This window comes from Tachypleus tridentatus, chromosome 10 (genome assembly GCF_004210375.1).
Source record: "Tachypleus tridentatus isolate NWPU-2018 chromosome 10, ASM421037v1, whole genome shotgun sequence".
Classification (NCBI taxonomy): Eukaryota; Metazoa; Arthropoda; class Merostomata; order Xiphosura; family Limulidae; genus Tachypleus; species Tachypleus tridentatus.
The window spans coordinates 34524873-34540917 of record NC_134834.1 but is presented as its reverse complement, the minus strand read 5'-3'; the positions used below and the strand labels follow the sequence as shown (position 1 = coordinate 34540917).

Here is a 16045-nt window from a genome sequence, read left to right as displayed (position 1 = left end):
TTCTTTATTCACTTGTTTTCTCAACAGGGTTGAAAAGTAAAGAGTCAATCCACAACAGGAAAAATATGCCTTTTTTTTTGCCACATGAAAACATTTCTGTGACTTCATCATTAGAGCAGTAAGAATAGTAGTTCTAAAAAGCATTTAATGTCCACAATATTTCATTTTTAATGGATTTTTTTATGGATTTTTCTGGTATCTCAGTTATAGTATCCACTGATACTGACTGTTTGCAACTGAAGTTTGTTACTTTTAATGTCACGTTTTTTTTCTTTGCGTGGTTAATGTGTTTACTGCCTTTCACATGATTTTTAACATTTGCTTCTCTCATGTTAGAAATCTCAAATGATCATTGACAATCAAAATATTTTGCTTTTTCCCAAGTAATCCACATCTTGTAAGATTGTTTGGACATCCAATTTTCTTTGAAACTGCACTTTCCAGGCAGCTTTTTTTTTCCTACAACACTTCAGCATAACATTCATTTTTATATATTGAAATGCAAATTGATTCAGCTTCAACAATGTGTGTGCATGTCAGATTGATAAATAATGTGATTACCTGAACAAAACATGTACTTAATAAGTTGGTCAGGTCATCACAGACAACCAATCAAGTTTAAGCATATTCATGTCACGGACAGATCACGAGGTGTAAGGCTGACATCACTTGACCAATATCTAATAAAGAAATAATTTTGTTTTTAGTCATACTTAGCATTGTAGGATACTTTTTACTGGCTACACACAAATCCCATGACTTCTCCAGGATTTTAATGACTGTTCAAACCTTGTGTCAAATATTTTCCTGCATTTCTCTGGACTTTTTATTAGATGAAAATGTGAGTTCTTTGTGTCAAATACATGTAAAAAATACTGTCAAGAACACAAACATTCAACAGTAGTTATGGAAAACTTTATTTCATGTTGAAATGCTCAAAATAAAAACAACAACAATGAAAGATATATGACTTATATACAAGGAGGTTGGAAATGTTTCCAAAGAATATGAATCTTTTCTAGTCACTTTGTTTCACTTGTTCTCTAATAAAAAAAAATTGATAGTCACAAATTCACATACATGCATAAGACTTAAAAAGCAATTAACTTCAAGCATTAAATAACAGAAGTATAACAGAATTATTTTAAAATTAAAATTGACAATAATATCTATACAGGACAGACTATACAGCATTACATGTATACAAAAAAAAATTAAATAAAGTTGCAAAATGATCAACCTAAAACATATGATATTTTCTAAAAAAAATCTTTAGTCAGTTTGGGGTTTAATGGAAGAACTATAACCAAACATTGTGGGTCCAGTATATTCTTAACTGCACTTTGTGCACTCCTAATTTTATGACAGTTAACAAGAAAACATACTTTTAATTTGCAGTTTCACTACTATTAATTAAATGATTGCAAATTTTAATGCCCAACCTACAGGAAAATTATAATGAAAATGATAAGATCACTGTAACTACTATCTAATTGTGAGAGACAAATGTTTGTTTATTATAAATGCTTAAAAATGTACAATTATCATATCAACAATAATGAACAGAAAACAATCTTTGTTCAAGGATGTTAATCTAATAAATTTTCTCTACAGAACAGTCATTTATCAAATACTGGGTTCTTACAACACATTTTTCAATAACTTATATTTTTGGGAGAGATTTGTATTCCACAATAACTTAGAACAGCTTTAACTGCCTATAAGTAAATGTTAAAATATAACTATATTCTTCCCTACTTTCAGTAGATTGTTACAGCATAACAGTTACTACTAAATAATAAACTATGCATTTTTAGCAACTGCCAAAACAAGTACTTCATAATTCTTCCTGAAATACTGTTGCCTGTACCCATCAAAAGTGACTTGTTTATTGCCACAACATTACAAAGCCATTAATATTAGTTTCTTCCAAGATTTTCTTCTAATGTACCTCAAGCAATCTGATCATCTTTACTTAGCTACTAAATACTCCTTGAAACTAATCCAAAGTCATCTTATCATTACTGTCACTTTACTCAGCTACAGATTATTTTGAGAAACTAATTCCACAATAATTCAAAACCAATTTGAGTTTCACACCCAGAAGCCATCATTTATTTCCCAGAATTGCTTCAGGGACCCATTCAAAATGATTTGGTAACTGTTACTTTGTTACCCAGTAATATAACCTAAAGACAAATGCAACTGGTAACTGTCAAAATGCTAACCAATCAGACGAGTTCCAAACACTACTAGCATAAATTTGCTATCTATCATCATCTATACACTTAAGTTAACCCAGCAATGTTAGTAATCATATAGTACTATTTGATAACTGAGAGTGTCTAAAAACAAAACAAAAGGGAAGCATATTAAGGCTGACTTAAAAAATACAATTTAATAAGGAAACAAAGTTTTCTAAGTAAAATATGAGAAAAATAACAATTTTAAAGTCCAATAAATAGCCTTGGCTATTCTAATAAACAATTAATTCAATTTCAGCATAGAAATAACAGAAACTTTTGTAAAAAAATATTGTTCCACTAAAAATACAATATTTCATAATCTTCTTGAAAATGATCTACAAATTATAATTAATATTATTACAATGTTAAATTTTTAATTTAACACAGCAGTTTAATTTAAAGTGATAGTAACAATGTGAAAAACACAAGATTTTTCACTTAAGTGTAGTTTTAGTTTTGATAGTGAATAACTTGAAAGTCTTAAAATGAAGTCCTACTTCAGTTTAGGTTAATCCAGAAATATGAAATAAAAAAGACCATTTCTTCCTATGATTTGCATACTGTCAAAAACAGGATATAATAGCAGCAAATTTTGAAATTATAAATGTTTAACAAAATGTTTGAAGTTTCAATTTAACAACTAGAAAGAGATGCTAGTATTTTTTAGCTATTATAAAACAAATATTAAAAACAATCTTCATAAACTATTCCATGTATTTACATAGCTCATTTAAGAGTCAAAATAAAACAGTTTAAACTCACAATCAATTATTTTTTCAATCTTCTTTAGCTTGTACTTTTTTTCATGAAAAAATTATAGGTAAAAATGTGAAAGCCTGATATGGTTACAGAGCAACATCATCCATAAAAGACAGTCTTCTGGTAGTAATAGTCATTCCACCATCACTGTTCATACTCTGAATGCTATTGTGATCATCAGTGTCACTTGGATTACTATTGTAGCCCATGATGTCAACTTCATCTACAATATTAGTATAATATTTGAAATTACAAAGTATTATAAAGCAAAAATTATAAATGAAATTAATAGCTTAATCATAAAGTACACAGAAAACAAAGCAGGAAATATAATGCTTCTTTACTATCAAGAAAGAACAAAATAGTAGTGAAAGCTCATTCCTAAGAAATATATATAAATATATTTTTACAATAACAGTGAAAGTCTCCATTAAACATTTAAACTTATGTTTATAATACATCCTAATATTGCAGGTCAAACTGGTGCCTATCTACAAAGTTTCTGTGATCAAGACACTTGTTTTAAGAACAGACTAAAGCATAATGTTACAAACATGACACCAAATGCACCATGAATGCAAGAGCCTTTAAGACACATATATAATGCTCATTAAATTCTGTTAACAGATATTGCTTTTCACTTGTATAATAGAAACAACTATTACCCTTTTCACTGACATACTAAACATTTTGATCTTAGAAAAGACAGTAATCTTACAGATCACACCTGATACAAGATGCTAATTTTGGTTATATATCTCCATAATTATCCAAATTAAAATAATTATAATTGCAAATGCAAGGTCATACTACAATACACTTTAAAGACTGACAGTTTTTTTATTCTAGTTAGTGATTATTGAACCCCTCAATTTTTACACCAGTCTAATATCACCATCCCATACAGTTTCATTATATTAATTTTGTTATTACTGGATAACTTTACACTTGTTTAACAGTAATAAATACATATTTCATTTTTCTAGCCTGTCTCTTAAAAATAAGAAATACATAATACCCCTGATAAACACTGATTTGTTAAATTTTTATGCTTGTTATACAATCATTTACTGAAAGTGGATCTGAACACTACTCTTTCTACTTAGAAAAAATGTAGTGGTTATCCTAACCTGATTCTGATGGAGAACTGGAGAAGGATGTCAGTGAGCTACTCTCACTGAAACTTCTTTTTTGACTTACAATAGCTGCTCCCAACTGGTTTAGTCTCCTTCTCAAGTACCTTTGATCCCATAAAAGTTGTTCTTTCTGAAACTCTTGTTTCTTTTCCTTCTCCTCAAGGTTCTAATTCATTCAGCAAAAAGTTTTAATAACATGCAACAGAGGTCATGCAAAATCATATACTGTCTGTTAAACTCAAATTTGCAATGGCATCCAATAGTTTGTTTTTAAATGCATTGTTAAACTCCTACCGACAAGTTAAGTAAGAACCTATTTAACTGATCTGATAAATCTGCATACTATTCATTAGGAATCAGTTTAGGTAAAAATCTATTAACTAACTTTGTTATCAGTTAAATATCAATCAAGTTTTACTACCTCAAAAAAATAATTTTACTGATCTGAAATAAGCATGAATTATCTAATACAGTTTAAATATTTTACTAAACTAACAGTCTCATTACTTGTTACTACAAAGTTGTTTAAGTCAGCTCATGTACACAAATTTAGTTTCAATAATACATTACATTTAATATTTAACAACAGTTCTACACATTATAAAATGTAAATATTATCATATTAATCTTATGCATCAAATTCCATTAAAATGAGAGAGTCAAGTTAAAATCTTAATTAAAACTTTCCTTAGTTGTTCCCCATGTAAAACATAATTAATTTAAAACATTTTATGCATGATATTGACCATAAAGATGAAATATCAATTTTTAAGAAGAATCTATAAAATAAAGGAAAATAACTCCCCATCATACAATAATATAATCATTAATCTAATGAATAAGTATAAAACCATCTTTATGCTAATTATCAAATGCAAAAGCCTATGGACATACTTTAATAAATAATTTGGCTTTATTCAGCAACCCTAAGGTTGTGTGTCGACTAGACTCAGGTCCTAGAGGAACCATTTCTTTCAGCTTTTCTAGACAATTCCGGAGATGAGCACGTCTAATAATAAAAATATTTAAGAATACATTAGTTTACATAACCTGTAGAAAAAGAAAATCCAAGGTTTCAATCTCCACATGGAAATACTTCCTACAAATTTCTCATGTAAACATGACTGATAATAAATCTTACATAATGCTATATGAAAAGTCTATTTTGTATGTCAGTCAGTTTATAAAAAACAAATAAAATAATTGTTGAATTATTGTAGCCAAACAACTTTAGATTACAGTTCAGTGTCTGAATAAAAATCTTATATATTTCTACCAGTTGAATTTGCATTATAATTATACAAAATACTTCTTTTGGATATTCTTATTGTGTAAAATATAAAGATTTCTACATTTTGAGAAGGATAAGAATTTGTTTATTGTAGTTAAATATTTGAAGCCCAGGTTTTGAATAAATGAAACCACATCTGGATAGATAGAAAGCTAAGTTTCCATATCAAAAAGGTCAGGAAATAAGTAGCCTCTTTCTTGACATGGGAAGGAAAATGCAAAATACAGAAGACTAGATTAAAGTTAATTAAAAGTCAATATTCTTCTTACCTGAAAATGTGTTTCAGATAGATACATACCTCTCTGCACTACTGCCTTATATGCAACTATTTTGGAATTTTCTGTGCATCACATAAGCCTTGAAAATTTCCCACCTCTCCATGCGTCTATATGTATTGCAACAAACTCTGATATAATTGCTGTATTATTGTAACTCTTTACTAATTGAAGGGCAACATAACCTTCATGCACAGAAATTCTTGTGAGCACTATCATGTGAACATAGGTTCATTCTTGAAATGGCATAAGTAAATTCATCAAAAGCAAGGAAGAAGAGTGGGAAAGTGGTGTACGTAGTCATCTATCTAAAATACATTTTTATGTAAAGAAAATGTGGAGGGGCCATTGTTGATCAGTTACAAAGATGAACTCCTTTTAGAAATAGTGACTGAAAGGGAAAACCTATGGGGTATAACTGAAATGATATCAGGGATCATCTAATAAAGCACTATTTGGTGGGAGACCTCATTCTTCTCTAGTTGAAATATATTCTTAGAAAAACTTGTTATTTATTCATTCATATATTACATTCACATCACAGAGAGATTTAAAGTGAAGAATATCAGGTAAATCCAGTGCAAATGGTAACATGTTGTATAGGTGTGTAGAACAAGACAATCATGAAAGTGAGCAGGGTAGTTAAGGAACTTGGATGTTACATCTTAGTGAAATACTTGTGATATAAAAATTGTAATGACAGGTGGAAAGAGAAGGAGCTTGTACCAACATCAAGGCAAAACTAAGTCCCATCCAGCTGGATATACATAACATAAGAAATCTGACATAATTTATGATATATAACAAAAGGAAATGTCCTAACCCTTTTGCAGTGGAGTTATGTAAAATACAAAAGTCTGTTTGGGGAAAGACATGTGTGCAACAATAAACAATTCTGAGCTTTTTTAATATGTTCTCACAAAACCGGGTAAGGATCTTGTATACAAAGAATGACATTATTTTACTTAAGTCTTTCTACTAAAAATATGTTATTTATATATTATAGTTATTTGCACTCAAACTCTGAATAGTTGAAGTGGAAGGTGATTTTCATTTTAAATATAAAAATACTTTTCTTCATCTTACAGTTCCAGTTTCATTTGCTTAACCTCTAAAATATCCTAAATAAGTATCAACAGTTTTTAAGGTAAAATGTTCAAATTTCATTTTCTCTACCAAATCACTCATTGTATATATTATCAATATAAAGTGCAATGAAATGTGCAAAACAGAAAAATGTACATACTTTTTATTTTTTCATAAATATCTTAAAATATATTTTTGCTAAATTCACAATTTGAAGTCTAACTTTTCACTTATAGTTTTTTTAATAATTTTGTTTCCCTTTCCTGTTCTTTATCATATATTACACTATGTAACAAAATTTTTACTTTTTCTTGTTCCTGGGCAGAAAGTGTTATTTCCCAATTGCTTTTGCCTAAAGTAAATGGAAAAGACCTATTTTTCTCTTCAAAACTTTGCTTCTGTGACCTGGGTAATGAAATTTTCAAATTCACCCATTTTCCAGAACATTCCAGGTAGATTCAGTGCTGAGTAGCTGATATAGGACTTTATCTAACTTACGATAATTTTCAAGAACTATCTAGAATGTTGTAGAACATTTTAGAATTTTGTAGAACTTTCCATATTAATATATATACAGGAGCTCACCACTCACCATTTCAGTTTAGTTCTATCTGCCTAAGTGATTTTATCAGAGACAGCATTAAGAAGCTGCAAGCATTCTCTAGATGCATTCTGCTATGTATGTGGCCAATTTATCAAGACAAGAGCAAAACAGTACTCTGTGATAGCATCACTAAAGTGTGTGAAGTCTACAAGGCATATTTTGGCATGCATGTCAGGGATCAAGACAAACCCTGGGCATTTCATTTTACCTGCAAGTACTGCAAAAAAACTCTAGAAGATAAGATGGACAATTTTTGCTTGTTTGAATAGTAAGATTCTATATTATACAAATTTTAGACATTTTAAAATTTAAACATCGTTCGGTGCACCTCAACGAGGAATACAACAGTGTCAAGACCTTGCTAGAAGCCTTGAAGTATGAGGAGTATGGCCGGGAAGTTATCGGATACTTCAAAATTGTGACATTCCTGATAGGTCTCCAAGGAGGCTTTACCACGCTTCCCTGTTATCTTTCCCTTTGGGACAGCAGGCACACTGCAGTGCACTACAACAGGAAGCACTGACAGCAACGGACCTAGTTCTCTGTGGGGAAGCACAATGTCAAGTGTGAGCCACTGGTGGACCTCTAGAAGGTGTTGTTCCCACCATTGCACATAAAAATATTGGGTCTTATGACACAATTTGTCACAGCTTTTGATAAGGAGTCTGCAGCCTTCAAGTACCTATGAGAATTCTTTCCTCAGCTGTCTGAGGCAATGGTTAAAGCTGGTGTCTTCGTTAGACCACAAATAAAGATCCTGGAGTGCACAGAATTCCTCAAGAAGCTCAGTAAAAAGGAAAAAAGGGCTTGGGGAAGCTTTGTTGCAGTGGTTCTGGGCTTCTTGGGCAATGACAAGGCTGAAAATTATAAAACTGGTTGTGGCTCTGGTGAATAACTATGGCAAAATGGGCTGCAGGATGTCCCTGAAAGTCCATATCCTTGACATTCATCTTGATAAATTCAAGGAGAACATAAGAGCATACTCAGAGGAGCAAGGCGAGCGCTTCCACTAAGATATACTGAACTTTGAACGCAGCTACCAAGGAGCTTATAACAAAAACATAATGGGAGACTATATATGGAGGCTCACATGTGAAAGTACTTTACATGACTGTTGCAAGTCTTGACAAACTACTCACTTCTAAACATATTTGTATAACTTCAGTATAAATACATGTAAATTTTAATTCATATGATGTTTTATTCAGACCTCAGGAAAATGAAAATGTACAAATTTGCCCATTTTTATATAGAATTTTTCTAAATTTCATTATCCAGGTCATAAAAGCAACTTTTGAAGGGAATAATGGCCCTTTTCTGTACTTTTACAACATAAGCAATTAAGAAATAACACATACAATCCAGGAACAAAGTCTGTGTTACATAGTGTTATTTATCTTAAATCAACATATTTCAGTATCTTTTACAAAGATGCTCAAACCTTCAAGAAAATGTTCTTGCACTCACAGAATATTATAATCCTTGAGAACTAAAGTAAAGTTGGAGATACATTTTTAAAGTGTTTAAACCTTTCAATATGCATTTTAAAAAATAAATAATACATTATTCACTAAAATATAACAATAAAACCTAAATACAAACTAAATGTCTCTTTAACTAACCAGCAGTTAGATTAACCTATTGACAACAACTATATGCTAATTTTGAAATACATATTGTTGGATTATGACATAAAATGAACTCTTTCTAATGGTTGTAAATGTGTGCATGTGTCAAGTAAGTACAAGTGGCTTGTAAATCTCAAGGTTAATTGTAGAAAGCATATATTCCTTGTTTTAATTAAACTCAGCCAAATAACTTTGTGATACATGTGTAAATAGTGGTAGAAGTTAACATTTTCCTAAACTGAAAATGTATTTCCAATAATTCTTACCTCTGCTGACATCATAGCTATTTCTCAGTCTCCAGGGTTTCCATTTTTTGCCTATCTATGCATTGAGAATGCTTGTTCCTGTCTTTTATACCTCACTAAAATGCCTTAGGCAAAATCTAACTTCAGTGCACTCTCTGTCCAGGCACTGTATATGAGCACTTCACCCTAATATTGTAATAACTTTTTCTAGACATAAACTGGCTTTTAGTGGGGAGGTAGAGTGAGAGAGTGTTAGCAAAGGTAAGTGTTATTGGAAAATGCTAACTTCCAAAACATACCATCTCCTGACACAAAAGCTAGAATCCCATACTGAAGAGGAGGAGAGGCCAATGCAGACATGATCCATACAGAAAGTATCAAGAGAAAAACTGGTACAATAGTTGGGGAGCTGTACTACATCCAGAACAGGTATGCTCTTCAACTGGAACCTAATTCTTATGTCAAAAAGGAGAATAGAATATGAGTAACCATTGGTATAGGCCAACCTCAACCAAATAGCCAAGATTCCACAACTCAGGGATGGAATTAAGGGGTTGTGGTACCTATATCCCACATTGGTTCCTTGAGCTATTGGGCCTCAATGTTACATACAGATATATACTGTGTTTGGATCCCAACCTGTAACTGTACAGTGATGTGTTTCACACCACCAGAATCACAATGAAAAAAAAGCAACACCTAAGTAAACAAACATTTTCCCTCATCTGAAGAAGTCTAAAAGGTAACACTCTTGGCTCAAAGAGATGGGATCATACATGCCATACTCAACCAAAGAAATGGAACTCATCCAGTCTGGAATTATTAACATTCCTCCTCACTCCCCAACCAAGAGGATAAGGAGTATTCACTTTGCCCCTGGAAATACGGAGAGGATATGGAACCTGTGCTCAACCAAGGGCCTAGAATGGGGCCAAATTTTGTTTGGAACTTTGAGGAAATAGTGGACTACCTTTAATGACCAATAGAGTAAAACAACATTAATCAAGGAGAAGAGCCATGCATTTATCGACCAGATAGTCTTTTGTCAAACATAAACCAGAATTATAAGTAAGTTCCTGCAGAGATTGGTGCTTAAACGAGGACCTAGGATGGGATCACTCCTCATTTGGAAATACAAAGCAATAGTGGATCTTCTTCCTAAATTGATTTTGATCAATGTCACATCTAAACCAGTATTACAAGCAGGCTCCCATGGAGGGTGGAGCTGCTCCTGCTGAGATCTTGGAAAAATATCCAGAAACCCTAGAAGAAGGGCCTCCAACTTTACCCTGTTCTCCAAGAGTGGAGGAACACACTCAAACACACTGGAGGAAAAGCTTCTGTCTGCCACCTCTGCAACTAGAGGCTAGAGGGCAGTAAGGATTACAGAGCTCCACTAGTAGAATATGAGGTGTAGTAAAATGGTTAATTCTGAGGAAGAGTGCTCTGGAAATTCTGCAATAAATGAACCAAGTTCCTTATATTTTTAAAAGCAAACCAATTATGATTTATTCAACCTGAAGATCAGTAGGGACAGGCAAAATTTCCTTTAGTTTGTAGAATGATCTCAATGAATGAACAATTAGTTCCTAATAACCTCAAAAGAAGTTAGTATGAGCCACAACACTTGACAGCCCTAACAGAACATAAACAATTGGGATTGGAGAAGTAATAAGAGAGAAAAAAGGCTGGCAAGTGAATTGTTCAGAAGGATCTTTCCCATTCCCTGGCTGCCAGTCTTGGGAAGAAATAACCCATTAGAGTAGAGCAGGACAAATGTGGAATGATGAAGAGTTTTTTGCACATGGATTGCAAACAACTACAACTGACAACATCCTCAAGATAACAATAACAAAAAATACAATTTAAGAGAGAGATGAAACAAGGAACAGAAGCCTAAGAGCTCAAAACAATGATGAATCAATGCATGTAAAACAATTGTAAAATTCCAATTCAGCACTTGAAAAGGTCATATGGGCCAAATAATATGAAAGGATTTGACTAACCTGATAGAACTGCAAATTCAAAATCTTCCAATATTTAGAATACATAAAAATAGTGGATAAGGCTGACTTACATAAAGCCATAGTAGATAAAGCAAGCCCCTTCTCAAATACCAAAATCAGAAAATGGGATATGATACATACTTTTTGATAAGGAGTGTTTAAACTACTTGAAATACACAACTGATTATAAATATTTCATTTGCATTGACAGACAATTACACCCTTATGCCAGGCAAAGGACCACATAACAAATATAAAGATTGAGTTTCCAAACATCTGGGTGGAGAATATCTGATCAAGGTTACTACAATAGAGACATCCAGTGTGGAAGAAGCAGATAATGAAGAATCAGAAACCATGTTTGAGCTGGTCAATAAAGTTCATCTGAGAGAACTTAAAATGGAGTAGAACTAACCATAGTGAGAATCTTAAGTAACAGTCAAATAATGGGATAGGCATACAGATGTACACCTGTATAATCTTGACTTAAAGCTTCTAATATCAAAGCTCAATGATAAGGTATTGGAGACCAAAACAAATGCAGCTACGAATTCTAATAAGTTGCAGACCTAAACTGCAAGAAATCCACCAAAAACCTCATAATATAGCATCCATTCTGTTGGAGAAATAGTATTAGTTGAGACATGTAATCTGTCATTAAATTCATCATTCCTGAAACTTGACCAGCTAAAAGACTGATACAAATGGGAATGAGCTCAGTAGGGAAGATCCAAAGTAGGTAAACAAAGGTCTCAAGAATGTGAGCCTCCTTGATAAGAAATCTAACATGGAACTGTGAAATTGTTGGAATGTATTGTGAGAACATTTTACCTTCAATAGAGACAAACCTTGACCCATAGCCTGCTGTGAAGCAGGAAGTCCAAGAACATTGACACAAAAGGTAGATTCATCTTCTGTCCAAGCACCATGGAACTCCTAATCTTGAAGATAAACTTTCTAGCCCTAATGAGATACATTTGTGAACAGAGGAATCTTGGGATGAGTTGGTGGAATGGTTACCACAAAAGTGGTGGTGTTTTGATCCATCTACCACTTGCAATCAATGGTTTTTGCTTCAGAATAACAAGACAGGATGACAAATGATGGGAATGCATGATCCATTGGTTGTGCAGTGACCAATGATGGAACCTCATATGAAATGAGAGATGCAAGGGAAGTCTTCATTCCCAAAAGAGAGAGAACCATCTGTGCATTACAAGGAGATTGAAATAAAAGACTGATAGCTCTTTTCATTGCTTGAAGTCTTAGAAGGGTTGGTTGAGAGTGACTTAAGTGAGTATTGAAAAACACACCCACATGTGCTAGATGTTGTGCTGGTGACAAAACAGATTTCTCCCAAGTGATAAGAAAGTTCACTTTTGTGGCTTCTGAAAGAAAAATCTGAGAGTGTTGTTCTGTTAACTGATAGGATGGAGCCAGTTATCCATACAATGATATGTGCACAAACCCAAGAAATGTAAGTGATGAGAAAAGGCTCAAACACTTCTGCAAAAAACATAAGGTGCTGATGCAAGGCCAAAAGGAAGAGCCCAGAAATGTATTACCTGACCCTTGTGCACAAACCTGAGAAACCTTCAAGACAATTCTGCTGTGGGAATATGGATATAAGCATCAGTAACATCAAACTTGGTTATCCAAATCCCTGGTGCAAAGTGCAGAGTGAGTAAAGATACTATAACATAGTGAAGCAAGTAGACTCTAAACATTGGTCAAGATAGATAAATGTTGGATGCCAATCTTCTGTCTTTTTTGTACCATTAATAAATGGGAATAAAGTCCTGTAAGAATAGGATCAACTCTCTCTACTGTCTTTTTGACTAACAATTTTCTTATGACCTGGGAATGGAACTTCACTCACGGAGGATCTGTTGGAGGTGAAAAGTCAACAGGTTGAGCAGAAAATGATGAAGATGATGTAAGCTGAATAACCAACCCTGAATCCAAAACCTAGAGTATCCATGGATCCATGGTGAAATAGCTCCAAATATCCAGAAATGGATGTAATTATGCACCTACTACTTCCCTGCTCCAAAGATATTCACCAATGCAGTTGTCATTGGTCCACCCAAGCTGAAGACCCCTTAAAAATAGGGAAGGACCCTTTTATGGAAATTTACAGATCTGGGAACTGAAGAAGAAGATCAAGAAAACACTACAGACTGATATTCCTAAATTAGAACCAGAAAGGTGAGAAGCCAAGGTTGATAAAGATGAATGTGAGTAGACAGTATCTATTCAGGATTCTAACATCTTTATAGCTCCAGCAAATAACATAGAATAGAGTAAAAGGAGCTTCCCATAACTCTCTGAGGGCAGATGGTAAAACAAACCCTCTCTAACAGAGCATCTCTACCCAATAAATCCCAACAACAGACCAGCATACAGACCAAAGAAAGAACAGAAGAAAACAATCTGACTAAGGTAAAAGTCAGGAAAACTCCAACTCATCCTCAACTTGCTGAGGAGAACATTGATATGCTTCAAACGAAAGTAGGATTGAAGATAAATACCTCAAAACCGTTATCAGTGAGAGACAAATAAGAGAGACCCTGGGAAAAAATATGTTCAAAATATTGCCGTTGTTGAGAATTGTAAAGAGGGCAAGAAAGTAAAACGTGGCTGATAGTGATTTGAGTGTTACACAAACTACACATTGGTGCATCAGTTCCAGATAAAAGAAAATGATGAGTTAAAAAACTGTGACCAATGCGTAGCCTAGCGAGAACAACTTCCTCCTTCCGAACTTTACGGAAGCTAGATGGCCAAAGTCCAATTTTGGGTTTGATTTGAAAAAGTTTGTTGTCACGTTGCTCGTTCCAAGTGGACTGCCAGCTGGCACAGAGCCGAGCCTTGAAGACAACACCATAGTCCATGTACGGAATAGGCATAGGAGTGATGGTGCTGAAGCAGATATATTTAGCTGCCATGTCTGCAAGCTCGTTCCCGCGAATACCAACATGGCCTGGTATCCAGAAAAACTGGATTGAAGTAGCTGCTAATGAGAAATGGGCCAGTCGGTTTCGAATATCAGCGAGAATAGGATGTGAGCTAACGTATAGTGATTCCAAGGCAAGTATAGAACTAAGCGAATCAGTATAAATAGTGCAGTTGGAGTACTGCTCAGCTGCAATATGATCCAGGGCAAGAGATATGGCATACAGTTCAGCAGTGAATACAGAAGCTGTAGAAGGGATTCTGCGCGCTACTACTGACCCATAGCAAACCATAGCAGAGCCCACTGAATTACCTGATTTGGAACCATCTGTATAAATGGGAATTGAATGATTGTTTGAAAGATATTCATTGAATAAAAGACGGTACTTCCAATCTGAGTATCTGCCTTTTAGGTGACTGAAAGAAAGGTCACATTTGGGGGCTGTAATAAGCCATGGTGGGATGGGCCGACCTGTGGAATCTGCAATGTTATCCAAGGACAGACCCAATTCATCCAATTGCTCCCGGATGCGAAGGCCAAATGGAGCAATGACAGATCGTCTGTTCTGAAAAAGTACTGCCCACCGAGGAAGGAAAACACATTTCCAGGTGGGATGCTTTGGTAAGGAATGAAGTTTCAAAGTATATTGTAAAGATACTTGCAAACGGTGAAGGTGTAGAGAAGGTTCATGAGATTGAATGTATATACTTTGAACTGGAGAGGTACGGAAAGCCCCAGTGCAGAGTCAAGTCCTTGGTGATGAACGGGTCCAGCATCTTTAAGGCGAGGGTCTGGCAGAGCCATAGACCATTGATCCATAATCGAGTTTCGATCTAATAAGAGCACGATATACCTTTAACATTGAACAGCGATCTGCCCCCCAACTGGTAGAAGAGAGAACACGAAGGATGTTCAGTGCTCTTGTGCATTTGACCAAGCTGCTTTAAGTGTGGTATAAAGGTCAGTTTACGATCAAAGATAAGCCCCAAGAACTTGGTCTCCGGGACCACTGGCAGCAAAACTTCACCGATATGAAGTTCAGGATCAGGGTGAATACCCCGTCGACGGCAAGAGTGCAGGCATACAGTTTTGGAGAGAGAGAAATTAAAGCCGTTCGTTAGAGTCCAATTCCGTACACAATTGAGGGCGGTTTGTAGTTGCCGCTCAATATATCTCATGTTTGATGACTGACATGAGATGTGAAAGTCGTCGACATACAGCCCATTCGCAACAGTGAGAGGGAGTTGTTCAGTGATGGCATTTATCTTTATACTGAAGAGTGTAACACTCAATACACAGCCTTGAGGGACTCCAAGTTCCTGTACAAAAGAACGGGAAAGTGTCGAACCCACACGAACTTGGAATCTCCTGTCCATTAAAAACTTTTTTAATAAATATGGGTAGATGGCCACGTAACCCATATGTATGGAGGTCTCGCAAAATGCCATACCTCCATGTTGTGTCGTAAGCCTTCTCTATGTCAAAGAATATTGGTACAAGATGTTGGCGGTTGAGAAAGGCTTCTCTGATAGATGTTTCAAGACGAATTAGGTGGCCTGTGGTGGAGTGCTGTCGACGGAACCCACACTGGGTGGGCGAGAGGAGGTTGTTTGATTCAAGGAACCAAACAAGACGAGCATTAACCATCCTTCTAATGTCTTACAGAGACAGCTCGTCAAAGCAATTGGACGGTAGTTTGAAGGAATCTTGGGATCTTTCCCTGGCTTAGAGAAAGGTAAAATAATAGCCTGGCGCCAGGCATCAGGAAAAACATTCTCCTGCCAGATCCGGTTGAAAACAATCAGAAGGACAT

General features: G+C 34.5%; 1 protein-coding gene across 1 annotated transcript in view; it reads right to left on the bottom strand.

Annotated features, from left to right (window-relative positions):
* Window positions 1-896: 896 nt before the first annotated feature.
* The window catches only part of LOC143229033 (max dimerization protein 1-like), a 41912-nt gene continuing 26763 nt past the window's right edge, over window positions 897-16045 (bottom strand). The window contains exons 4-6 of the mRNA XM_076460687.1: window positions 5036-5150; window positions 4136-4307; window positions 897-3228 (exon numbers count right to left, since the gene is read on the bottom strand). Of these exons, the coding sequence (XP_076316802.1) occupies window positions 3092-3228; window positions 4136-4307; window positions 5036-5150 (424 nt within the window). The 3' untranslated portion in view covers window positions 897-3091. The remainder of the gene's footprint in view (window positions 3229-4135; window positions 4308-5035; window positions 5151-16045) is intronic.